At 46.0% G+C, this 24940-nt stretch overlaps 3 protein-coding genes across 3 annotated transcripts; 2 read left to right on the forward strand and 1 right to left on the reverse strand.

Annotated features, from left to right (window-relative positions):
- Window positions 1–1283: 1283 nt before the first annotated feature.
- LOC117844623 (uncharacterized) lies at window positions 1284–3509 on the forward strand. The gene is made up of 3 exons (XM_034725350.2): window positions 1284–1532; window positions 2866–2973; window positions 3065–3509. Exons 1-3 carry the CDS (start codon window positions 1470–1472, stop codon window positions 3284–3286), a joined length of 393 nt encoding a protein of 130 aa, XP_034581241.1. The 5' UTR covers window positions 1284–1469; the 3' UTR covers window positions 3287–3509.
- A 364-nt stretch (window positions 3510–3873) lies between these two features.
- LOC117844620 (protein PLASTID MOVEMENT IMPAIRED 1) lies at window positions 3874–7000 on the forward strand. Its single transcript, XM_034725348.2, has one exon. It carries the CDS (start codon window positions 4109–4111, stop codon window positions 6839–6841), a length of 2733 nt encoding a protein of 910 aa, XP_034581239.1. The 5' UTR covers window positions 3874–4108; the 3' UTR covers window positions 6842–7000.
- Window positions 7001–7130: 130 nt separating this feature from the next.
- LOC117844622 (mitochondrial phosphate carrier protein 1, mitochondrial) lies at window positions 7131–10659 on the reverse strand. The gene is made up of 6 exons (XM_034725349.2): window positions 10273–10659; window positions 9425–9774; window positions 9261–9304; window positions 8526–8740; window positions 8295–8419; window positions 7131–7562 (listed from the first exon to the last, which is right to left on the reverse strand). The coding sequence occupies exons 1-6, from the start codon at window positions 10642–10644 to the stop codon at window positions 7514–7516; spliced, it is 1155 nt and encodes a 384-aa protein (XP_034581240.2). The 5' UTR covers window positions 10645–10659; the 3' UTR covers window positions 7131–7513.
- Window positions 10660–24940: the final 14281 nt, after the last annotated feature.

Here is a 24940-nt window from a genome sequence, read left to right on the forward strand (position 1 = left end):
TATAAGCCGGCTGAAAAGCTGAAACGGCTGATTTGTTGTGAGAGAAAAATACTGTTTGGTGGCTGATAAGCCGGCTGAATAAGCTGAAGCGAACAGGTCGCTTATTTTGAAGTGAATATTTTTCATTTTTTAAAGGGAACGATTTTGCATAAGCTTCTGCTTAACATATTTGTTTCCTCTTTAAGGAAATGTAAAAGCTATCTATTTTACTACGGTCATGCATTCTAGAACACATTGAACTTGAAGAGCGACTTTGCATAAGTTCCTTCTTAACATGTTTCGTTTCTTAAGAGAATGTAAAATATTTTCTATTTATTAAGATAACGTCATGGAATTCAGAACACATTGAGTTGGAAGCATGTTTTTAGGGCCTTTTTTTTTCTCCTTTAGGAAGAACGATGCTAAGGTTTTGATTAAAGATAAAACAAAACAACCCGACATCCAAAAAAAAATCAGCAAATTAGCGTCATGATGATCACGTCAATCGGCGAGTCAAAGAAAAGAAAACGGACCCTCGCTAGACGCCCTCTCCTGGTCTCGTCACATTCGTTTTCTGACTCGCGCCAAACGATTTGCTGCATGCCTACCCTTTCTTCCAGGCTGCTTGCGCGTCGGCGGCTCGGCGCAGACACGGCGGCGCGACCGTGTCCCACCGCGACCGGGGAAGCCAAGAAGCGAACCCAGCAGGCAGCACCCGTCACGCGTCAGCTAAAAAAAGGCCCAACGACCCGGACAGGCGGCCACCTCGCCCAGCCGCCCCCTGTGCTGTGCTCGCTCACCTCGACGCCACCGACGGGACCGACCGACCCCGTGCGCGCGCAGTGTCACGCAACGCGCGCGGCCCCGTGGCTCGCCACCGACCTGGCGCGCGAGCGCCCGAGCGGCGCGACTCGGCTCCATCCTTGGGCGCCAACGGTTGCTTCCGCCGCATCATGGCTGGTGCTGTTGCAACGGTAATTTCCGCGGACACCGCCGCGCCCAACAAGGAAACGGGCAAACGGCAGTGTCCGTGACGTGACGACTGACAAGGCTCCCCTGACTTGCTTCCTTTTCACTGACGTGTGGGTCCGAGTGACTCATCATATACAGAGGGCCGTACGTAGGTGGTAGGTCAGGATCCATGTCCCGTCGGGTGGGTCGATTTGGACGGTTGATGCGGCGCTGTACGGGCTATTTGCACGACCAGCCCAACCCACCAGACAAGCTGGGCCTTGCACTGTCCGTCTTGGGCTCTTACCCACCCGATTGCAAGTCTGGGAAGCCCAGCGAGAACTCGGGCCAGCCAGATCCGCTACGCACACGGTTCTTCTTCTTCTTCGTCTCTCTCGACGAATCACGGGACGCCAGCAGCCGATCGAGCCCCGGCCAACCACGGCAGCGCCAGCGAGCCGAGGTGAGAAGTGCAGGAGCAGGGCGCGAATTCTACCCAGAAAGCCGAAGGCTACGAGCAGAAAAACAAGCGGGTCTCGATGGCAGAGGGGTCGAAGCCGGACGTCCCGCTGTTCCAGCTCCTCACCGACCTTCTCCAGCAGGTACGCCGCTACGCCTCCGCGGTCCCCGATCTGTCGATCGACCCAGTTCCTCCATGGCCGCCGATTTGGGGAAATTTGTTGTGCGGCAGCGCTAATTTCGCCGATCTGGAGCATTACCGCGCTTCGTCGTTCGACAGTTTTGTTCTCCTGGATCTCGATTAGAGCAAGATACTACTAGAATCATTTATTTTTTGTCCATCAAAATTAGCCTCGGAGCGTTGGAGTCGCAGTGTCTCATATCGCCGTTTCGGCCCATAGCAGACCTAAGTTGTTCTGGCGGTAGGTAGCGCCTCTAATGTGTAGCTGGAGGAGCGTCCTAACATGAACCTGTTTATGGCATCGGGCATCCTCATCTGGTTGATGCTGGATTGCCCTGATTCAATGGTATTTTCCTTGCTCGGCATCATCATACTAAAACACCTTAATTTGGGCTACCAGTTTACTGCTTACGCCAAAGATTGGTGATCCAAGCTGAGTTTTGCACTGAGTGATTTGCACCCACCTGAACATGCCGCGCGGTGGTGAAGCAACCTAGCTCTCTTTGTAATTCCTAAACAAACATCTTTTCCTTTCAGTCTTTCAGATCTGTGCATTTTGTTTGTGTTGTGACGAGACGAAATTGGGATAATCGTAGTTTTGTTTGTGTTGTGACAAGACAAAATAGGGATTATCAGAATCATCCTTTGCTGGTTTCGCCAAAGGCCAGGTAGAGCCAGCTGAGTTGATTTTGTCAGTTTATGTCTAGAGCCAGTCTGGCTGAAAACAACTAGGGGCATCTGCATTTTAGTTTTGCCAGATTACTCAGCATAGCTCTAGTCCTTTTCTGAAAAAAAAAAACGGGTACATAGTTGGGGCCAGCAGAAACACTTCACCACTTACTGCTCACATTTTAGAGAACTATTTGTGTTGAGTAAAAATTGCACCCATGCTGGTACCATGCACATAGTAGGGAATTGGGTCCATAGGCTAGTTAAAGACACTTAACAATTTGTGAGAAATGCCAGACTTGGTCCATTGCATATTAGCATGATCTTCTTTTTTTCTGAGCTGATGTTTTTTTTTTTTTTTTTTTGTGAATTGTGTTTCCATTCCTTTGCATAGTGCATAAAGAGTATACTTTGGTATAGCAGTGCTTTGTATAGCATGTTGTTTTGTTACTACTTACATGCAGGGAAATTTTCTGTGCATTATCTTTCAAATTGGATCCTGGTTCTGTGCAGTTATTGGAACTTCTATTTTCTGTTTCATATTTCTGACTTATGGTGACAGAAAGACAGAAACACTTGTATTTGTTGGTTTTATTGACAATAGGTATTTGATTAAAAAAATGTAGGTGGAGTCAATGAGCAACCAGGAAGAAGTAGAGTTGCGTGCTAAGATCGAAGCATTAGGATTAGAAGTCACCAAGGTACCAGAGCAGGCACCTAAGCATCTTGACGAGGTAAACGCAAATGCTCTAATCATGTTTAATTGCTCTCTTCACCATGAACCTTTATAAATTGTCTCATCCGCTTCTGTTCAACCTTCTTTAGCTCGAAATAGCTGCAGAGCTGGACAAACTATCATCACGGCTTGATAACGTGGACAAGATGATATCATCTGCCATGGCCTCAGATCCAGAGGTGAAATCTCTTCTTAGCAGCACTGCTGATATCTGGATGCCAGTCATTACTGCATCTGCCGATGAGAGACGGGGGTTTGCAGGGACAAGCAGTGAAGGCAGCCAGGACGAGGAGGAGAGTTCCAAGCAATAGCTGGCATATATGGGCTGTAATTATTTCATTTTGTGGGATCGTATCAACCTGGTATATGTTCATTCAAACCAGTGTTTTCATCAGGGTCATGTATCAAAAGTTTTTTTTGACGAAATAAACAATAAACCCACATATGTCATGTACAATAATTCAATAATGAGTGTAATGATCTAAATTGTGAACCCTTCAGTTGGCCTCAATGTAACACTGATCAGTTTTTTCAGTTGTCACTTCCTCAGTTCTTCTGTTGTCACCTCTTCAGTTCTTCCATTTCAAAGCTGCCCATGGTATTGAGCTTTGCCCCTACACTTCCCTGGACAAAAAAGGGCAAAGAGCAGTATGGTCCATGATGCCGACTGGAGCATGCACATTATCAGTGGACGATTGTCATGTCCTGCCCACGAGTCTCATAATTAGATTAGCAACCACGTCTGTTAATCCAGCTTGCCACGTGGACTGGCACATATCATCCACACATTATCCTGTAAAACCTCTCTGTGCTCGATGTGCTCTCCTTTGTCATTCACATGGAATCGAACCATGCATCCAGAAATACATCGGGACCAATTTGGCGCCAAACCAACTGCCACATGAACACCACAAGTTTGCCCATCTCTTCTCCTCCATCCACGCTTTCCAAATCCCTCCAAAACTGTCACCAACCATGGCGCCGTCAACGTCCTCCCTCTCGTCCCGCCATACACTTCACCGTCTCCTCCTCCCCCTCACTTATCCACTCGGGAGACTTCACTTGCTTCTTAGCTTGACGAGCTTAGCTTGCTTGCTAGCCGCCGGTGAGGTCGAGCGCTGCTTCGACACGCCATGGCGGAGGACGGCAAGTCCAACGATCAGATCCTCAGTGAGCTCGACGCGCTCAGCCACACGCTCTACCAGGCGCACACCAAGCGCCGCACCGCCTCCCTCGTGCTCCCCCGCTCGGCCGGCGACAGCAATGCCGACGGCGTTGACGCCGTCCGCGCCGCGGCGCGCCCGCCCTCCCGCCGCCTGTCCATGTCCCCGTTCCGGTCGAGGCCTAACCTGGACAAGAACGCGAACGACGACGATGACGGCGACGACGCGGGAGCGGGCGTGGCGCTGCCGTCCAAGAGCCAGAGCTTCGCCGCGGTGGCCACGGCGGCGCCGGCCGTGGCCGGGGAGAAGAAGGGGATCTGGGGCTGGAAGCCGATCCGCGCGCTGTCGCGCATCGGCATGCAACGGATGGGCTGCCTCTTCTCCGTCGAGGTGGTGGCGGCGCAGGGCCTCCCACCGTCCATGAACGGGCTGCGCCTCGCCGTGGCCGTGCGAAAAAAGGAGTCGCGCGACGGCGCCGTGCAGACCATGCCGTCGCGCGTGCAGCAGGGCGGCGCCGACTTCGAGGAGACGCTCTTCGTCCGGTGCTACCTCTACTGCAGCGGCGGCGGCGCCACGGGGAAGCCGCTCAAGTTCGAGCCCCGGCCGTTCCTCGTGTCGGCCGTCGCCGTGGAGGCGCCGGAGCTCGACCTCGGCCGGAACGCCGTGGACCTGAGCCTCCTCGTGAAGGAGTCCTCGGAGAAGAGCCAGCAAGGGGAGCGCGTCCGGCAGTGGGACATGGCGTTCCCGCTCGCCGGGAAGGCCAAGGGCGGCGAGCTCGTCGTCAAGCTGTCGTTCCAGATCATGGACGACGGAGGCGTCGGGCTGTACAACCAGCCAGCCGTCGCAGGCAGGAGTAGCTCCTCTTCGTCGTCCTCCTTGTTAGCTCGGAAGCATAGCAAGTCGTCGTTCAGCGTCACGAGCCCCAAGGTGGCGCGCCCGGAGGCGGCGCTGATACCGTCCAAGGGCGCGCCGTCGCCGGACTTGCTGGGCATTGACGACTTCAAGCTCGATGAGCCTAGCCCAGCAGTGGAGGAGGTCAATGAGGAGCAGCAGAAAGAGCCGGAGCGCGAGCCCGAGGATGCGAAAGCCGAGGACTCGGAGTTCCCGGAGTTCGACATCGTGGACAAGGGCGTCGATGAGCCTAGCCCAGCAGTGGAGGAGGTGCAGCAGAAAGAGCCGGAGCGCAAGCCCGAGGATGCGAAAGCCGATGACTCGGAGTTCCCGGAGTTCGACATCGTCGACAAGGGCGTCGAAGGGCAAGAAGAGAAGGATAATCCTCCGAAGGAAGAGGCCGAGGACAAGAAAGAAGCCAATGAGGAGGAGGATGCTTCGGCGGCGGCCGACGGCGACGAGGTGGTCAAGGAGGTGGTGCACGATAGCGCGCGCACGTGGCGCCTCAACGAGCTCGAGGCGATCACCAACCAGATCAAGGCCCTCGAGAACATGATGCACAGCGACGTGGCGGACGCGGGCGACACGTCGCCAGAGCGGCAGGAGGACGAGGTGGCTGGGCTCGACGCCGAGGAGGAGGAAGTGACCAGAGAGTTCTTGATGCTGATGGAACAGGGAGAGGACGAGGACGGGGCGGCGGCCAAGTCGTCGTCGGCTCCGCAAGTGTCGTCGCTCAAGTCCGGCAAGAAGCCTGCCTCCGGCGCCGACGCCACGTGCTACGTCTCCGACCTCGGCAAGGGGCTCGGCCCCATCGTGCAGACCCGGGATGGCGGCTACCTGGCCGCCATGAACCCGTTCGACATCCCCGTGGAGCGGAAGGAGCTCCCCAAGCTCGCCATGCAGCTGTCCAAGCCGTTCATCCTCCGCGGCCAGAAGCTTCCCGGCGGCGGCGCCGAGGTGTTCCAGCGCCTGTGCGCCGGCGGCGGGTCCGAGGCGTTGTGCGCGAAGCTTGGCGCGCTCATTGCCATGGACGACGTCGTCGGCAAGACGGCCGAGCAGATCGCGTTCGAGGGCATGGCATCGGCGATCATCAGCGCGCGGAGCAAGGAGCTCGTCGCGATCACCAGCGCCGCCCACTCCGTCTCGCTGCTCCGGACGATGTCGGTGGCAATGAGCCACGGGCGCCAGGACAGGATCGCTACGGGCATCTGGAACGCCCAGGAAGCGCCGGTGGCCGTCGACGAGATCCTGGCGTTCGCGCTGCAGAAGATAGAGACGATGGCCATCGAGGCGCTCAAGGTCCAGGCCGGCATGGTCGAAGAGCAGGCCCCGTTCGAGGTGTCGCCGGAGAAGACGCAGGCCAAGCACCTCCTGGACACCGCCGTGCCGCCGGAGGAGTGGGTGAGCGCCTGCGACGGCGCCGACGCGGTCTCCTTGCTCGTGGTGGTCCAGCTGAGGGATCCCATGCGTCGGTACGAGGCCGTCGGGGCACCGTCTGTCGTGATCATCCAGGCCGCACGGGCCGCCGGCGCCGGGGACGACGAGCGGAGGTTCAAGGTGGCAAACCTTCACCTCGGCGGCCTGCGGCTGAAGTCGCCCGACCGGCAGAACATGTGGGACGGCGAGAAGCAGCGGCTCACGGCGATGCACTGGCTCGTCGCCTACGGGCTCGGCAAGGCCGGGAAGAAGAGCCGGGCCGCGGCCGCCGGGAAGGCCGGGAATGATGTGCTGTGGAGCATGTCGTCGAGGGTGATGGCTGATATGTGGTTCAAGCCGCTGCGCAACCCGGACGTGAAGATCCCCCAGAAGTAGCCGCAGAAATCTTGGTCCTACAGCTTATATGATTGTAAATTATCCTGCATTGTGTGGTGAGGTCAAAATAAAGGACTGTTCTTTTTCCTTTTTTGTTTGAGAGAATTGTAAGAATACTGAATACCATACTGTGAACAAGGAATATTACTGTGACAGCAAGTGAACAGAGGTTCGGCCCAAACATGCAAAGATATACTGAAAGCTATGCAATGAAACAGCTGTCATTGCTGAATCTGAAGATAGGCAGGGATGAATGCCTTCAAGAAGTATCAACCCTGTGACACAAAAATTAAGAGCAGTAGCATAACGCAGAATTTCACTTCAAACCTCATCCTTCAAAAGGATTATTTACAGTGCGAGGTTGCGTTTAATCATGAGAAGTGTATTCTTTTCTCATACATCAATCTTACAGAAATACAGAGCATCCTGAATGCACCAGTAAAGCACCACCTGACCACAATGCTATACCTGTAGGGGTGCTGAAGCTCAAGGTTATTTAAGATGGAGGCAGCCATCTTTCATACGCAGCTGCAGACATCTTACACACAATGTATTGTATTTCGGTCAGTTGCTTGTTCCCTGAAAGTACCAATCTTACTCTCTTCCAAGTAGTAAGTCAGAAACGTACGTCTGATACCAAAAAAATGCATCAAGAGACATATCCGAGTCAGATTATATGTTAACTTCTTCCAGTTCACGGGGAAGCCCTCCACTCGTTGGCCTGAAATGAGCAGATTTACAGTCATAACAAAGGTACCACAGAAATGTATCAGGAATCCAAACAAATGCAGCATGCTAGTTATGACATAAATGGATATTGACATTTCCAGATGGATATCTATGTTTTTGACATTTCCAGAGAACCTGTTTTCTTTGGTGTGACTGAATAAAAAGATTACCACAAACTTCTAGAAAGGAACCTTCACAACAATGCTAGCATCAGTGGACACTCGAAGTGCCAATAAAGAGTATTGCTTTTGCCAAACCAATCATAGGAGGTAACAGGAATTCTTTGTTCTCACTATGAATGCATAGCTAAACACACTGGTGAAAGATGGTACTCGTGTAGAGAAACCAAACATCAGCCAACATTTGGTAATTATATGATGTTCACGTTCTCTATTTTAACACATTTCATCTTTTTAACAATTTATTAATAAAATTATACGATGTTCATGTTCTTTATTTCAACACGTTTTTGATTTAGTCCTTAATAGATACCTGCACAGGCACAGGCATACAAGTATACAACCTTTCTTCTTTCTGACAGTATAACTAGGCCATTGTATAATTATACAGTGTGACATCAAGCTTGATATATTCCATGAAATAGTTCAGCATTGTAAAATTAAAATCCAGTTTGTGTGTATCGCTGTCAACATTTCAAACCATGCTTATTTAGTTTATATAAAAGAGGAATACACTTGAGCTAACAGGGAAACTGCAGACTTACAATCCAGTCAGTATCTTGATTGTATCATAGAAGAACCACTGCATGGTTATGACAGGTCCAACAAGGGTGATCCGAATGGGCAGGCTTCTTGTGAACAAATTACGAAATCCAATACTTTTCACAGCCTGAAAGTATAGGATGAGATCATAGATTAATGGCTAATGATTAATGTAATGGTGGAATTTGATGACAATGACTTCCTAGGCTCAAAAGTTACAATTATGTCCTTACATGTATGATATTTTCAGCCTTTTTGTTGTACAGGGATGAGACGATATTATCTGCGGGATTCGAAACAACAGTACCAACAGCACCAGAGATGTAACCAGCCAGACAAGTAGCACCAAGCTGCTGCATTGTTGAACAGTCCTCCTTTTTCTTTTGAATAACTTTCTGATATAGGAAGTCCACGGTATGCTCAAATGTTGAAAACATGAGCATAGAAACTACAAGAAGAAGAAAGCATGGTAAATAGAAGATAAAAGACATCTGAAAGATAAGAAGGTTAACATCTTTAAACCAGAAGATGCATTTATGAACTGACACATTAGAGGAACAGGGAGAAGATTCAAACATTGCATAGAGAGGACTTTTTAAGATGTTGGAAGCAGAGACTGGTCGGTGGTCGCTGATGCTGAATTTATAAGTTTCTAGTTCACTTAGCAGAAATATCATGATCTCCAAAAGACAGAAGTTTGACAGTACAGATGTCGTTGCTTCTCAAACTTGATAACCAGGGTAAGAAATGTAATTCAGCCTGACGAATCAGTGAAGACTAGCATGTTTCTACTCATTCTTACACAACATATGTGAAACAACTTTTGGAAAGAAATGAATGCTACGATCCAATACTAATTAGATTTGATGCAACAAGAAGTCACATAACTATCACCTACATTACTTTATCTGATTAAGCAGCATTTTGTGAAACAGAACATGTACAAAATACGGGGGAAGTTCAATTACAAGGAAGGTTCCGTCCCCAAAGAGGTAGAAGCCCCCTGTAGAAGCTGCAATAGCACAAGAAATATGTTTTCTCAGGACGGTAAATGAAAGTTTGCATCTTCAAGCATACACAGAATGCATCAAATAGGGATAATATTCTATATATCTTATTCATGATAGCTTACCCAGACAGGCCTTCAGTTGCATACACCCTTGGAAAGCCATCAACCAAGCCTTTTGCAAACATGGGCTGTGTCTGAACGCGGACTTTCACCGATTCAAACGGGCACAGGCCAACATCAGCTATGATTTGAGCAGAGGCACTGCTAAGGAAGTATATGGTGCTCTTGTTACTATCTGGTAGTACGTCAGAGTACCTCTTCTTGAAATACTCATAGAGACCGAACTTGCAGCCACCCTGAACACCATAGCCAAAAAATTTCCCTCCCCAGCCCCTCCAAAGTGATGAAGGTCCCTCTTCTTTCACAAGAACGTTCAGTCCTGCAAATATACTATTATACTTCATGGGATTCACCTGACAGATAAAGGAAGGAAAACTAATTATAAACTGAAGGCACCATTTCTGAATCAATGATTAGGTGTCACAGTAGAGAATCGAAAGGCATGTACTCCGTAAGTGGTATAGAGTATAAACAACAATTAATCAGTTCAAAACTCTGAAATTATTCAAATAAATGCCTTCATTTCCATCTTCTGTTCATCGCTAAAGCTAAGCATCTTACTTCATCTTTCACCAAGCTCTTATACTGAAATGATTCTCCAGTTCTCCACAGAAGCATTTCAGCAGTAAGTTCTAGTGCACTCCTAACATACCACGCTCACCGTTAAGCTTAAAGGCTAGAAAATCCCAAATCCTCGTAGCATTGGGAAATACTATACCGCAGCACAAACCCAAGAACTAACAGCCACCACACCGAAGGCCGCAGCGAGCCAAACAAGGTGCCGCACGCCAGCACTGCAGCGCCGCAAGACTGCAACTTGAGCACCCGACCAACCAAGCAAATCCACTCACCTGCATGTTGACCTTGAGCACGTCGAGCGGGGTGATGGCGAGGTGCGTGGCGCCCGCTGCCAGCATCCCGCCGCCGGCGCAGAGCGCGTAGTACTCCGGAGAGAACACCCTCATCCCCGCGGCCGCTCCGCCGCCCCTCCCCGCCCCCGCGGCGGCCTCTGCGTCGCCCATTCGCGCCGGGCCCAGGAGTGCGGGCGGATTGGAATCGATCAGCGTGCTCGCCTCCGCCGCTCCGGCGTTCTTGGAGTCTGGACTGGAAATGGACCACGTAGCGGGGCCGCGTGCCTTCCGCTTGCCTTTTCGTTGGCGTTGAACGGCTGACTTGTCCGAGCGAAGGAGCGGGGCCTCAAACCCTAGCTTGGTGGCCCGCATGTCAGTGAGCGCGAGAGGACACGTAAGATGGAAGCTCTCTGGGCTGGGCCTGTTCAGCAGGAACCGACCGACCGATTGATGTAGATGTGTGGGGGTGGGCTTTATAGATGCCACAAACAGGCCCACAGCTTTTTTCTGAGGCAAAAAGAGAAGATGCCCGGCCCGCAGGCTACAAGGTTTCACCACTTGAAAATGACAATGTGAGCGTGCGTTTCGCAAAAACTAGATTTCTAACGTTGCAACAACGAACAATAAACTGGTTTTTAAAAATCGCCATAAACACAAATCTAAGCTCACGCTTGTTCTATGATTTTTCCTCAATTCCTGTGTATCAAACTCCAATGTTCCAACAGAGAAAAGAGAAATCTAGGCATGCGAGCATCTACCAGCTACCACGACCAGGCTCCTGCTCGTGCGAAGAACCCAGCATTTTTTTGAAACGAACCGCGAAGAACCCAACATTGCTACCTGCACCAGTACTCAACAGTCAACACATCGCACCAGTACTCAGGTCAAGAAAGAGCAAAAACTTCAATGGCTAAGGCAAATAAGCAAATCGTCAGTGTGACAAGGGATGCCCGGGAAGCATATCTGACACTGTTCCATTTCTGAACTGGATGCAACATGCCAACATCCTTACCAGCATGTAGCAGCCTTGTCTCGAAGGTATTAACATTCAAACCTGATCATCCGGTGGCATCAGATTCAGCCGCGGACTATGGGTTTCACAAGTTCAGAATCAGCTACATTTCATAGAAGCCACACAGCTTAGCAACAACAACAGCAAAAAAAATGATCAACAACACAACAGCCAAATAGATAACAAAGGTTACTATATCTCAACCAAAGTATGGAAAAAGTCTACACAACCCTCCAACCTATTACACGTGGATTGCTTAACCCACCAAACTATAAAATCAAAGTCTACATAACTCTCCAACCTATTACACGTGGATTACTTAACCCACCAAACTATAAAATCAAAGTCTACATAACCCTCCAACCTATTACACATGGATTGTTTAACCCACCAAACTATAAAATTAAAGGCTACATAATCCTCCAACCTATTACACGTGGATTACTTAACCCACCAAACTATTTTACCCCCCTCGTGTTTGCAAAACCATTCAAATTACGCCTGAGCTGATTTTGCACAGCGGTTTTGCCACGTGGCATGCTGACGTGGACATGGCGACGTGTGGTACCCGCTTGTAAGCGTAACGGGCCTTTTGTCGAATCCCCCGGCGCGTGACGGCGTCTGGGTGCGCAGGGGAAAGGCGGCAGCGCGCAGGCAGCGGCCGCGGAGAGCGAGCGAGGACGGCACAGGCAAGCTCCGACACGCAAGGCGAGGACCGGCGAAAATAGAAGCAGGCACGGGTCAAATCGGAGCATGTAGACGGACGAAGACACAATCCTACTGGCCAAATTGGGGCACGAGGCCCGCGAAATCGAAGCAGACGCGAGCCAAAACGGAGCATAGGCGGACGAAATCGAAGCTGGGGCAGGCTAGATTAGAGCACTGGCCGGTGAAATCGGAGGTGCTGTGGACCAAGTCGGAGCTTGCGCAGGCAGAGCTGAGGACGGCGGCTGCGGGCAAGGACTGTGTCTGCATCTCCGCCGTCGCCGCTGCCGCGGTCTCTACATCTCTACCTCATCCGTGGACATGTCGGCGTCTCCGCCGCCGTCTCTGCTCACGGGGAGCCGTACGCTGCCGCCGCCGCCGCTGCTCGAGCCGTCCGCAGGCGATGCGATGGTCGCCCGCTTGTGCGACCCCCGCAGGCAGCACGCACCTGGCGCTGGACTCCTGGTGCCATGGCCTTCACCTCAATCGGGCGAGGGCAGTGACGGAACGGCTACGGCTGGCGTGGGTAGGAGCAGAGTTGGCTCATCTTGCTCTGCTCGCCTGCGTGTGGTTTGGAACCTTTACAAATCGAATCTGAACCTGAACTTTGTTTCGTCACCGACCATGGCATAGGCTGGTTATTGATCTTGCCTCGCCGTTGTCTGCTTCTTGGCTTTTACTATTCATCAAAAAACAGTTCTCTGAAAACTAAAGTAGAGAAGATGAACGAAGCTGAGCCCCAGCTGCCCCCGTGCAGTGCGCCGCCATCCACTGCGTGCTCGCCGCTCGCGTCGCCCGAGCAAAGCAGCCCCGCCAAGCTACACGCGCTGCGCCTCGCCCATCCCCGCTCCATGCCCTGGGCGCTTGCGTTCTGAACCTCACGCCGAACAGCGCGCCGCTCTTCTCTTCGTGCCTCTGCCGTGACTCGACGATGGAAGTGCCACGCCGCTCCCTCCCCATCCCTGCGCAGCACGCCGGGCCGCCATTCGAGCCAGCCGCGCAGAAGCTGCAATCGTCCATGGGACCATGAACAAAGCCGCCGTGGACCTGCCCACTCACCACTCAGCACCGTCGGCGAGGAGGCTTACGAGCGGGATGGCGGGACCCACGTGTTAGGCTATCCGCACCGCTGAGCGGTAAGCGGGCCTGTACGTGAAATATGGAGGTTGAGTAGCTGCAACGCAGATCTCTATATGAATTTGCATGCCACCGTTCCCAACAAGGATACTGTAAACCCAACATCTGCGTATTCCTACGCTATCCTCTCTCTCCAGCACAATCTCTCTCCCACACCAGCTGCTGCCGGCGCTGCGCACGGGACCCCACGCCCACTCGTCGCTCAGCACATGGATTTGCAGACGGGCATAGAGGTCTCTGCGCAGCAGCATTCCGTGGATGGAAATCTGCACAGCGTGTGGGCCCCACGGTTTTGCAGATGAGCATACCGCTCACGCGGTGCTGATAGCCTTATGTGGTTCACATCAATAATGCAATCCACCTTAGCATGCCAACATGGCAAAACCGCCGAGTGACATCACCTTAGGGGTTAAGTAAATGGTTTTACAAAGATAAGGAGTAAAATACCCGGTTTTATAGGTTGAGGGGTTATGTAGTCTACATACAATAAGTGGAGAGGTTAGACTTTTTCCACCAAAGTACTAGTAGATAGATAGTCCGGATAACATAATTGTACCATAAAGCAAAGATTAACTGGTTCCCAGTTGACGCTCGTTTTTGACACACTTCTAGTGCTATTTAACTAGTGTTTTCATGCTTAATCTTATACTAACCCGCCACTTAGCACCTAAAATAACCCCATTATTGCATGTGTGTTGTATTTTGGAGCATATTGCATTATGATAGGAAATGCAACATAATCAAGGGGGTTTGCATAAAGAGCTTAATGAATATTTGGACACGGGTCGTCGAGGGAAGTCAGCAAGAAGAAGGAGAGGACCAGAAGGGCTAGGAAGGGCCTAGGCCGATCGGCCTGGGACCCTTTTGGCCGATCAGCCTAGCCCATTCCAGGGTCCGGTCGACCTCCCGTTTCTTCAGCATGAAGTCTACAATGATGTCTAGATTTTTTTCACTGACATTGACCCAGAGTCATCACCTATAGGAGACTATAAATACCCCCTCATGAACATCAAGAAGGAGAATTGGAGAGAGAGGAAAAAACACCACGCAAACACCATCCACCGCTACCACAAGGAGGAAAAACAGAGAGAAGATTGGATCTATGGGAAGCCACGCGAAGAGGAGCACCAGAGGAGGGAGAAACCTCCCAAGCCGATCAGCTTGGAGGTGCCCAGGCCGATCAGCCTGGGGCTTTTCTGCCCTCGTTCGTCATCACCTTTGGTCCAGTTGATCTACAGGGCGATCTTTACCCAGAATTATGTCAACATGTGTAAGATCATGGGGGTAAAGTCTCTGTTTGTCCTTGGGGTTGTATGGAGATCTTAATTTGTAATCGCTGAACCTCTTGTTTAAGATCTATTTGTTATTTATCATATCTTGATGATACCCTTTCATGTAATGGCTGGCCAGCGCTACTTTGGGTTGCTTATTTGCTTACCAAGAATGATCATCAAGCCGTATTCTTATTGTTCAATATTTGAGTACCCTTGTGTAACAACCAGGTTGTTAAAAGTTTAAGAATGGTCATTAAAGTGTTAATGGTGAAATTTGGATGAAAAGAAAGTATTATGGGCCAAAGTCAAATTTGACCAAAAATTCAAATTCAAGATCCAAATTTGAAAAAAGTTAATAAAAATGTGGAATCAAGTCTTGAAGGTATTTAGAATTTAAAGACATCAAGTCTCAAGTCAAATAGAAGTCATGGGTATCTCAAATTCAGAGTCAAAGAGGTTGACTGGAAATTACTAATCACTGTCTGAAAATGCAAATCTGAAAATAGTGTCAATCATGCCACTTTGAAATTAATTTCTGGAGGATTTTCGTATACACTTTGAAAGATTTTTGACCCCAAGTGGACTATGATATCCAGTGAATACATTAGGCATGTTGTTGGACAAGGAAAGAGAAGAGTTCAAATTTTTCTGGAAGCTCAAAGTTTGAAAGCTGCATTGTTTTATATTGACTGTCAAAACTAAATAGCAGTAGCTGTTTCATTTCTAAGGATAGTGAGAAATGGCCAACTTTGGCTCAAAATTTTGGAAGATTCTATATGTAAAAGTTGGGCTTTAACATGCAAAATGGAATCCATGTCATATGATTAACAAGTTCCAGTAGTCATTGGACCAACTAAACTGAGTTTGAATGTTAAAATTGGAGCTCAAAAATGAAGCCATGGGCTGATTTGAAAGTTTACTGATGAACTTAATTGCCAGTTCAATTGAACTCTGACAAGACCAAACCCTAGCCATTTTTCAGAGCTTAAATTCGCAATATAGAGTGATCCAGAGCCAAAACTGTTAATCTATAGATTGAAGTACCGAGGATCCTCTACAACTTTGCTTAAAGGAAATCATGGAGTTTGAATTGGCAATCGGGTGCAAATTGGAGTTGAACTTCAGGTGAATTTTGGTAAAGAAAAGGGGAAATCAGAGTGGCGTTGCTGCCACGCAGCTGGTTGCCGCTGATGGCAAGAGCGGCGCCGCTGTGCCACGTGCCAGCACAGGCAAGCGACGTGAGCTCAAGCAAGCAGGTAGGAGGTGGCAGTCGGGAAAGCGGTGAAAAATTCATATATCTACCGCTCCCGCCGGCCGGAGTTATCCATTCACCGCACTGCTCTATTTTTCACCGCGCTCGGTCGCCGGTGCGCTCCGTCGCCATCCTGCCACCGCTAGCCGTCCCACTCTGCTAGAACCACCGCCTTGAGTCCCTGAACCTGTCCCGCTAGTCGTCGTCCAGCCCCATCCACCACAGCTCCTGCCCGCCGTCATCTTCTTCAATGCCGGCCACCGCTCTATTCTGGTAAGGTTGCCGCTGTGGAGAGTTAGGTTGCCGGAGGTCTGGTCGTTATCCAAGGGCTTGGGTGTCACACGTGAGTTCGAGATGGTGTAAACCTAGCTTGTTTGGCCTGGAGCGCGACTGGGTTGGCCGGAGCCCTTGTGCCGCCGTGCACAAACCTCGACCACGGCCGTCGTTGTGAAGCACCTCGCTCCGGCCATGGTGAGCTGTGGTTTGTGAGCGCGCCGCGTAGCTTAGGTCTTCGTGAAGCCTCCAGAGTTGTTTGTGGTTGTCGGTTTGCCGCCGGCGAGCTTTGCGCCGTTGGTAGGGCCAGCGCTGCCGCTGCCTTCCGCCGTTCGCTGTCGTTGTCCACCCAACCACCACTAGAGTACCATCAGAAGATATGCTAGGTTGGCGCGAGTCGAGTGGGGGTGTTCCAGTTACCGGGAACCTCGCCGGCGATGAGCCGCCGTGGTTACCCGTCGGTAGACCCACGGCCAAGGCCGGAAGGGCGGTCTGTTGACTGAGGCCCACGTGGCATTAAGCGGGGTTAGGGCGGGGGTGCGTACGAAAAGTTCTAGAAAGGGGGTTTTTGGGATAGTGTTTGTTTATAGTTGTAGAAATTAGATTTAAACCCTATTTTCATATTTAATTCATTGTAATTTATAGAATTGTCCAAATTTAGTGAAACTAATTTTATTAGGTGTATTTTATTTTCCTTTATGCATTAAAAATTCTTCAACCCTAGGATAAAGTAATAAAAATGTTAAGTATTTATTTAGTACCTTTGATTAAGGTATTTAAATAAATACTTACTCTTTATGAAATGTATAAAATTCTGAATAATGTTTTATTATTCACAAATACTTGTTAATCCATAGGATTTAAATTTTTCAGATTAGAAATTAATTATAATACTTTTTCTAAATAAAAGAAAGGTTTAAGTTAGGTAGTTAAAGAAATTAATTTGTGGGTTAATCTTTATCGGTAGATTAGTGTTGGCTTGCAACTTTATCATGAAGATAAGTTGTATAGTCTTTATTTCAAAAGTTTTGCATGTCTAACTTTGGCAAGCATCATATCATAAAAACAGAAGTCCTGGAAGTGGATTTCTTGGAATTCTCAGAAGAACCTCAGGATTTTGAAGAGGTAGTTGAATTGGTCCCTTGTGTTGAAGGATCTTCAGAGGAAACTAACTTTTTTGTGAATCAAGGCAAGCCTCGGTGCATCTAATCCTATCTACTTTCAGAAATTTTTATTGATGAGTCCAATTATTTGTTATTTCCTTATTTATGCATTAAGTCTAGGAGTTGATTGCAACCTACTCTTGTGCATGATCCCACCTTGTTTGTAGGACAACTTTGCCACCTGTTCAATTAATTAGTAACCATCCTATGTTTAGCAATGCTTAGATACCTTTAAAGTAACTTGTGTTACTCAACCTCTTAAGGTAAAAATGGTCATACATGTTGATCAAGGAATATAGCTTGGAATTTGGAAGATGTGGACAAAAGCTAGAGATGGTAGTTCTGTTCACTAAGTTTAATCTGGTTAAAGCGCATTCATTGTTTTAACCGCTGATCAAGTGATATTACCTGGTTGCTTACTATCTCTGGGGACAAGCAAAGCCCGGTAGGTTAGTTGGCTCTCTTATTGGAAATGTTCTTAGTCGTGCTTGGCGTGCGACAGAAAAGCAGGAGCATAGCCTGAAACTCACATGGAGATCAGGTAGACATGGGGCCCTATGTGGGGGTGCACCCCTGAGTTCGGGCAATTATGTTTCCGATCGTTGGGTATGGATAATCGAAAGGTCGTTATGCGCAAATCAATTAGTTGTGCATGGCTGGTAATTAGGTATCTCCTTCAGGATGTAAATCAGTTTGGATCATCGCAATTCTCAGTTATGAATGCACTTGATCATCGCTTAAGCATTGTAGAGTAATCAAGTTGAATATAAAGTTTTCCTTGAATTAATATTGTTGTATGATGTTATTCCACTTGATTGCTCAAAAAGTTTTATTCACCTAGATCGGTTCGGTACAAACTAATCTGAAATAAAAAGATAAAACTAAGGTTCTACTAGTAGTAAGCTTTCCGCAAAATGTGAGTCAGCCAGTACACTAAAAAGCTATCATATTTCTTGAAACAATATTTTAAATCTACCTATACAGGTTAGTTGGGTTAGTCTTGCTGAGTACCCTCGTACTCAGGGGATCCCTTGTTGTTGTTTTCAGAAGCGCAACAGGGGTCAACCGAAGAGGAAGGTCCGAAGAACTAGGGTATTTACGAGTCTCGTAATACCCTAGAGTAACACCTAGTTGTATAATTACTTTATCCTCGGACTTGTTTTATGTTCAAAACTCTTAGAAGTGATCTAACTTGCACTATTAAGTTTGTTTCAATCTATGGTTTGTAATAATTCGTACCTCCAGTATGTATGTAAAAATGTAATATTTGTTAATGCTTTCCCTTCGTGGAAGCGATCCTGATGTATGGTTACGATTCAAGTCGTGGATGATTCGAGGTGTCCTAGGGACACTCGACGGACTATCGGATTTAAACTGTTTTAAGTGTGTTTTGTATAATTGTTGCTCTGATAGCGATTAGGTGCACTTAAGCCAGTTTAAGTCTGACGGTTCCGCCACACAACGTGTGAGAGGAGAAGTGTTGGGCATGGTTCACATCCACTCACAATAACACTTAGATCCAGTTCTTTCATGCATGGTGATTACATCTACAAGCGATCCAAGATCCCTAGGACGCGTGTTTTATCTATTTTGTTTACATTCATACTAGTTTTTTTGTTAGATCAAACTTATCTTATACAAAGAACCTTCGGTTACATAGATTAGTGCTTAGTTAAGCGTGCAAATCCACTTGTTCCATGGATTGATAAACCTCGAGGAATTACTCTAAGGGAAGAGCTACAACTGATCCGTACGCTTGCGGTTCATAAATTGACGTGCTAATTGCCATCAACATTCCCATATCACATCATGGGCGAGATGCTGATGCTGAAGCCAAACACACAACTTTGTTACTATGTAGGCAGGCAATTATACTAGTTCAGCCTGTCATTACTCTTTAGCATTACATATATAACTAGACCACCACGAAGACCAAATCAAAAGCATATTTGCTCTAACAGGTAGCAGGGATTCCACCAAACTTCAGAATGGTGGCACAATTTGCTGTAAATTGTGCCGCTTGATGGGCACTATCTCATATGATGGTGGGTTTATTTGGGCAGTAAGGACACCAGGGGGTATTGTTTTGTTGTTCCTGCGCCTCTTATTGGTGGCTGCGCTAATGCTTCTCTTCCAGCTTGGGCAAGCCCTATTTTGTGCACTGGTTTGATCAAGCAGAACACTCTCATGCTCTCTTGGTGATGGGGTGCCTGAAACTTCCCACTGGACACTCTCCAGCATATGGTTGTTATGTGTCATCTGTTCTGCTATTTTGCTTGGACTATTACTCGCTTGCTCAAACTCAGGCATTCCTTGCGGCAGACCATGCATAATATCTATGTCCTCTGTTAGGATTGGTGGTGGGATGCTTGATGCAATTTGGTTGTTGTGTGTCATCTGTCCTATTAAGTTGCTTTGACTATCACTCGCTTGTCCAAACTTAGTCATTCCTTGTGCCAAACCATGCAGAATATCAATGTTCTCTGTTAGAATTGGCGGTGGGATGCTTGATGCAATTCCTTTCCCCTTCCCCACTTCAGTGTAGGAGTGGGCAGTAATGTTTGTACCATGGTCGACAAGCCTGATATCGTTGACGCTATGCCTCTGCCTCGTATCATCCAGCTCATTCTTCTTTATTCTGTCGAAGTACTTCTGAGCATGGCTTGCTAGCTGTGCTGGGGTCCTTGAAGGGACGAAATACTTGGAGATGAATTTCCATGAACCTCGTCCCAAGCAATTAACACCATTTAGAAACTGCCTGCATTTGCAAGTAGCTTTATAAGTTGCATTCTACCAGGCAATGAAGTGAAAACTATAAATTTGTATAACCTTTCACAAAATTTTCTAGGCTATAAACACAATTGATACCTTCTAAGTTTCACTTAGAATTTATTTTTTTTAAAAAAATATTCACAATACATATTTCGATTTGGTGATGATGGTTTGTTTGCTCGCGACAGCATATGGATATATAAAAAGAAAAAAAGGGTGTTAATATGTTCAATTTAGCATAATTCATGGGGATAGCTATGGTATGAACAAATATTCTTTCGCTACAAACAAATTTCACAACTTATGATATGTAGGAGCGATGGTATATATTGGGATTAGTATGTAAAGTGCATAAAACACAAACACATCTACTGTAGACACTCCTTAAATTAATTTAAATGGCATAAGCAAAGAGTAAACAAAGTTTTACAAGCACAAGACCATGCCCAATTGATAAAAAAAGATATAGTCATGCATATCTTCTATGACTATGTACTCCTATATCACAAGTCCAAATTAACTCTAAAGAATTGCCGGTATAAAACAAAAAACTTGCCAGAAAAGGAAAATGAAAACATTTTTGGTAAAACAGCAAAGAACACATGTGCCATTTCACTTTGCAAGTATATCTTTTGCACAAACAGATTTGCCATTTTAGTAAACAAGGGTTGGCACAGAAAGATTTTTAGTGTATTTCCTAAAATACCCATGGTACTAATCTGACGTTCTTGTATGCTAAGTTGCTAACTGCAAATATCCTACCATTAGTGACTAAATAGTTTGTGTTTCTAAACTAATAAACAAATTATTAATAAGTGTATTTTTCATGCAATGAAAGCAAAAGCACTTTCTTTAGCATGAAAATTTTTATTAAAACATTTTGTGGACCACAAAATATTTTAATAAAAATTGGCAAAACATCTAGTATCGTTCGATCAATTGTTGAAATATTGTTCTATGCATATCTTCCTTGTAAAAAATAGATATCAAACTTCCAAGATATCATATGTATTTGTAGTATTGAATATGAGTGATGAACATGAAGATAACAGTGCTAGGTTTTTGACACCACTATATATGTAGTAAATTTTAGCATAACATCAATTTCATATACAGTGGAAGTCTTCACATCATCACAGAAATAAGTCTCCACAATATGCATCTTTTATAGAGTCAATGTGTAAAAAACAAGGGCACATGCATAACCATATTAGTTGTGAAGTAAAATATAAAGGAAAATGAAGTTTATAAATATATGAAATGAGGATAACCTGTGTTCCTCGCAAGTCCAAGATTGTTTCCTCTTCCGTGATGACTTGCAGTGTGACTCTTGTATTTCCACATGATCTTCTGGTTTGAATAACAATTGTTCAGGAGGTTCAAACAAAGGTGTTTCAACTAATGGTCCCAGAACCAAGCCATTTTTGTCTCTTTGTAAAAGTTTGTACCAATCATGCCAATCAGTAGTTGCATCATCTCTACTTGGTTCATCATCTGTCTCACCACAGAGCATATCCTCAAATGCTTCAGCATATTTCTTTCCCAACTGCTGAATAGACTTTGCAGGGAACCTCTTTGCAAGTGCTTCCATCCCATCACATGATTTTTCGTACCATAACTGTGTAAAAAGTGCCTTGAACTCCTCTTCTTCACTGGAAGTCCACTCTTGGGCAGCCTTTGGATCCATAACTTCCAAGAATTTCTGTCTCCTGCTGCAAAGGCAATCTACAAGTGTATAGCCAATCCAATCAGAATTGCCAGCTGAGATTTGAATGGGCAGGAAATAAGCCAAGAAAAAAGTTCATTGCTTCCCTTACCTTTGATTCAGATGCTCAACCTCAAATAAAAATCCGGGATCGAAACAACACAACAACCTAGCGCTTTTCTGTGAGCAAGGATCTAATCTTCCCACTCTTGGCAAAGAGCGAAGGCTTTATGTCAAAGAGAGTTGGCCCTTAAAGGGAATATATAGGGTCCAAACTATGTAGAGCCTGCATGCAATGATATCTAGCCGTATCGCCCAAGGATTATGCATTTATTTTCTCAAATGCGTTTGAGGAATATAAGCAGGATTTGACGTTACTATTTCACACTAGTCAATAATTGAGAAAAATCTTTTATGTCCCCTACATTTGTATGCCCAATATCATCTAGACATTGTACGGCGACAACATTTATCAAGAAAATTAATAAAGTCTTATTTTAAAAGCATATTATATGCACAGCCGAAATTCAATCTCAGAAATATTGGCTCAAGATATTGCACATGACTTATAAACATATCTGGCATTTGATCCTCTTAAAAAATATCCAACAAACTTTTCTTTGAGATATTGCCAATAAGTGATAAGCCGTTTGTAAGCTATGCCATGTTGACTTTGTGTTGGCTTTCTTAACCATTAGTGATAGATTTCAGAATATTTTACAATCATGCAATCACATTTGGGGGGGTGTCAATAGTTTAAATGATTTGTGTATGCAACGCTTTGGAATAAAAGAAATAATGGGTGGGTGGGTGGGGGATTAATTAACTGCACAAGCTATGGGCAAACTAGATATCTAACACTACCTCATACAAACTCATCCATGCACCAGTAAAACCTTTCTTTGTAGCAAAGACACACCAAAGTCAGAAACAAACAGTTTGTTCACTTGTGTTTTGCAGGTAGCTAAGAAAAGTACTTGACATAGTTAGTAAAATACCACTACTATAATTAGTAATTAGGAAAACAAATGACTGATCAATGCGCAGAACCACTTCTTTAAAAGCAAATCTGGAATATATGCCTTTTCAAGTTCACATGCATAAGCAGTGAACCAGCCTTTTGAATTCACAACAATTATGAAACTAGCTAACACTACACAATATAGATAAAATGGCAACCCAGGTGAACATATGAGATGGCAATGATCATAAGTATCCAAATTAATAATAATGATCACATAATCTATATGTTCAACAACACGAAACAAATATTTGTTTACTTCTACACATGGATAAAACATCAGCAGGGTTTACCATTATTGCTTTGTGTCCATTCCTTTGGGGTCTGATCCAACAGACATGACAAGTTTGATTTCTCGGTATAACATTCAAAACACAGATAGGCCAATAAAGCACCCACAGCATCCAAAATATGATGCTTGAACTAATTATAACACCAAGTAGGAAACATGAAAGTTTCGCGGAGCTTGTTCAAAATACAAATCCTCAACAAGACACTTGTACAATGAGCTTGTTCAAAACACAAAGTATATTATTGCTCGAAGACACCCATTGACAAAACTTATTCATAACACAAAGCATGCTACCACTCAAAACCACAAGTTTCAGATGGGTTTCAGCAAACACATCTAGGTTCCCATCAACATATACCAAAGCCAATCTAAACCAGTCAACATCAGACCACCCAACCAATCCATCAATTCATCACCTAGTGACATCTAGGTTCCCATTTTCCTCCGATCATTCGGATTTTCCTCACATAAGGGATCACCCATCATCTTGCACCCACAAAAATTACAATCCACTAAAATAAGCCATGAACCAAGTGACGCAACTGAAATGCATCCCCATTGAAAATAGAAAATGAGCAAGCGCATAGACGAATCAGACTCACATGTGCCAGGCCATAGAGGCTGTGCAAGTGTGTCGTGAGCTCTGCCTCCCGACACCAACAATACTACATTGCCCTATCTCCACCCAATCCTGCAATGCTGAAATGTCAAAATGGTATGGAAATGTGAAGGTCGCATGAATTAAAATTGAACCAACAAAGTTGTGCTGAAATCTAACCTTGAGATAAAAGGAGACTTAGCCCAGGAGACTGTGAAAGCCATGCCTCATTGCTTGGAACTAGGAATGGAGATCAGTTGTCTGTGACGAAGATGATGGAGAACCAGTGTTTTTCTAAAAAAAATAAAAGGAAATATAATTAGCTCAATGTGCTTGTCAATTGGGCCTTTTGGGCTGCGCTGAACAAAGCCTACTTACCACGTCGTGTCTCCTCCTGCTTGCTCATAGATCATGACCCGAGGCCCAAGCTATGCAGGAATGGATTTTTTTAATCTTTTACTTTAGCAAAAATATATACCGGAGTGTTATATATTAAATTGAATGTGTGATCTACTATATATGAATGTGAACAACAACAACATAACCTTTCGATACCAAGCAAGTTGGGGCAGGCTAGAGTTGAAACCCAACAAGAGCCACAAATCAGGGTTTAGGCACATGAATAGCTATTTTCCAAGCACTCCTATCTAGGGCTAAATCTTTGGATATATTCCATCCCTTCAAATCTCCTTTTATTGACTCTTCCCATGTTAATTTTGATCTTCCTCTTCCTCTCTTCACATTATTGTCACGCCTTAGGGTTCCACTACGCACTGGTGCCTCCGGAGGCCTTCATTGGACATGTTCAAACCATCTCAGCCGGTGTTGGGTAAGCTTTTCTTCAATTGGTGCTACCCCTAACCTATCACGTATATCCTCATTCCAGACTTGATCCCTTCTCGTATGACCACAAATCCAATGCATCATACGCATTCCCTACCATATATGAATGTGGAGAATATAATTGATTTAACATGGCTGATGTATTGCTTGAGCTCCATAATATGTTAGATAAGGAAACATTATCATGGGATTAAAATCAATTATATACTATGTCTGCGTATGCCTAATATACTCTAAAATGCCCCACCAAAGGGGTGAGAAACAATGTATCACCTACTCAGTGCGTCCGATTTATATGAATCATCCTTGGGTATTTTATTTGTCAACTGATAGAGGATAATATATACCACTCTCTAAGTTCTCAATTCATCCGCTTCTCTACACGATTTATCTTGGAACACTATCCATAATTCTTTCTTACGTGAATTAGATGTACATAAAAATTTTATGCTCAATGAGACATGGAAATGTAGTTCATAAATTTGTTTCTCATTTGAGGTCATCTTGACATAGAAATAGTTGATACAATGTACAAATCTACAAATAGGGATCTGAACATTGTATCAAATATTTGAGTGCCCAACATGGCTTCAAATGAAAAATGGTGAACTGCAAATTTGT

Source organism: Setaria viridis, chromosome 2 (genome assembly GCF_005286985.2).
Source record: "Setaria viridis chromosome 2, Setaria_viridis_v4.0, whole genome shotgun sequence".
Taxonomy (NCBI): Eukaryota; Viridiplantae; Streptophyta; class Magnoliopsida; order Poales; family Poaceae; genus Setaria; species Setaria viridis.